At 34.6% G+C, this 1767-nt stretch overlaps 1 protein-coding gene across 1 annotated transcript; it reads right to left on the bottom strand.

Moving 5' to 3' along the window:
- Positions 1-324: 324 nt before the first annotated feature.
- On the bottom strand, positions 325-1319 carry LOC132733503 (uncharacterized). The gene is made up of 2 exons (XM_060720154.1): positions 1108-1319; positions 325-632 (listed from the first exon to the last, which is right to left on the bottom strand). The coding sequence occupies exons 1-2, from the start codon at positions 1316-1318 to the stop codon at positions 376-378; spliced, it is 468 nt and encodes a 155-aa protein (XP_060576137.1). The 5' UTR covers position 1319; the 3' UTR covers positions 325-375.
- Positions 1320-1767: the final 448 nt, after the last annotated feature.

Below are 1767 nucleotides of genomic sequence, written 5' to 3'. Positions count from 1 at the left end.
GAATCTGTTCCTAGAAGCAACCAGTACAGAGCAATGAATGTAAAGTCTCTTGCTAAGGAATCACCGGCTGCCCCCTGACGAGGTATGAACCATGCGGATAGCAATCCTAAGATTACTAGTCTGTTTCTCGTTTATAACTAGAAAAAAATTGTGACGTTAGATGTAACAATCCGAGCTGTGATTTTTTTGCCAACTTGACAGTTTATTCTTGTTTTTATGAAAATTGAAAAAATAACAATGCTTGGCCTATTCCACAGGACCATCTCAACGAAACAAAACTGAAGAAAAAAAACACACACATAAAACAACAACATTGGATTGAGTCTTTTATTATTAGTAAAACTCTATTCAACAAAAAATACTGCATGTTAATTTTCAGAGGCAATTCCTGGAAAAGTAACTAAAGGCCGAATTTGCGTCATAAGAACTTGAATGCGTAAGTGGTGATCCTGATTTCAGTTTACAACGGGAATAAGCGTAATTAAAACCGAGACAAAGAACGTCTGTTGTTGTGGTACATAAATCCATACACTCCGATATTGTGATGGACAAAGCTCCATCAGATGTCAAGTCGGCTGTATACAGGCCAAATCCGACATATTCAATAAATGTAGTACCATATTCTGAGCATGCTGAAAATTTAAAATATCGCATGAAATTCAAACTGATGTTTTTTGTACATTCGTGAACGAACAATAGGATGTGAAATCGCTTACAGTACAATAAACAGAAATTTTGTATAAACTTTTTAAAGAAGAAAATTTCTGATATTGTTTGTGCTTTTAATCAAAAATATAAACAGCTTGGTACCTACGATGCCAAGACAGTCTTTTTAGGTCCGATTTAACGCCCACTTACACCGGTTTAGCATAATTTAACATTTAATCATGTAAATGGTGAAATTATTAATTTAGAAACATCCAGAGATGTGTTCATATGGCGCTTTCCAATTATATACTTTCGTAAATTCCATAAAAGTGGTGTATGGTCCCCAGCGTAAAACGAGAAAACAAGGGGAAGAACTAAACCTAATGCCCAGGGAATTATGAAATTGAATAAGAGATTATCACAGATAGGACGCAAAAATAATTAAATCTATAAACTTACTTTCAACACACATCCCGGTTGCTGTTTCATGTCTGTAGCCAGCTTCACATGTACACACACCACCTAGACATATGCTGTAATTAATTGTACACTCACTATTAGAAGAGCAAGCATTACCATATTGACTCTCTTTATTGGTATTTGCAGAGGTCGTCGAGGATGGAGTGGTAGAAGCGGTAGACGATGTAGTAATGGCAGAAGTGCTTGTCATTACACCTGAAATTGATTTAATTCTAACATTATTTTCTGAAGTTTTATTATGAGGAAAATGTGCAACAATCTCGAGTCGATTTCATTAGACAAACCTGTACTGGTGTCAACAAAAGGAAGGATCTTTGTATGACTCCTACTCCATACGAGATAAGGTCACGGGCTTCGTAGGGCTTGTACTATATACGCCATGCAATGAGTAGCATAGTCTTTGAAAAATAAATACTGGAAATAATAAAGTAACATAAGGTAACATGCAATTTTATAATTCAACTACATGTTTTGTAAACACTAGTCCGAATAGACTTTTTTCATAGACTGCACATGTATTGAAGTTGAGCCAAAACTAAATTGTACAAATACCTGTTTTCACTGTAACAGAATTTAAAAGTATGATTATAATTACAGTTAAGTTCATAAGAAGAAATCTAATGAAGATTTTATCAACAA

This window comes from Ruditapes philippinarum, unplaced genomic scaffold (genome assembly GCF_026571515.1).
Source record: "Ruditapes philippinarum isolate M1 unplaced genomic scaffold, ASM2657151v2 ctg4909_1_1_1_1, whole genome shotgun sequence".
NCBI lineage: Eukaryota > Metazoa > Mollusca > Bivalvia > Venerida > Veneridae > Ruditapes > Ruditapes philippinarum.
Note: the sequence above shows the minus strand (reverse complement) of the source record. Positions and strands in the feature narration are given on the sequence as shown.

Bases quoted from the DNA above. Each gene is read 5' to 3' on its own strand.
- LOC132733503 (XM_060720154.1), bottom strand. From the start codon at position 1,318: ATGACAAGCACTTCTGCCATTACTACATCGTCTACCGCTTCTACCACT. The intron at 633-1,107 runs GTAAGTTTATAG...TTAAATTTTCAG, and splicing joins AACCGGGATGTGTGTTGAAA to CATGCTCAGAATATGGTACT.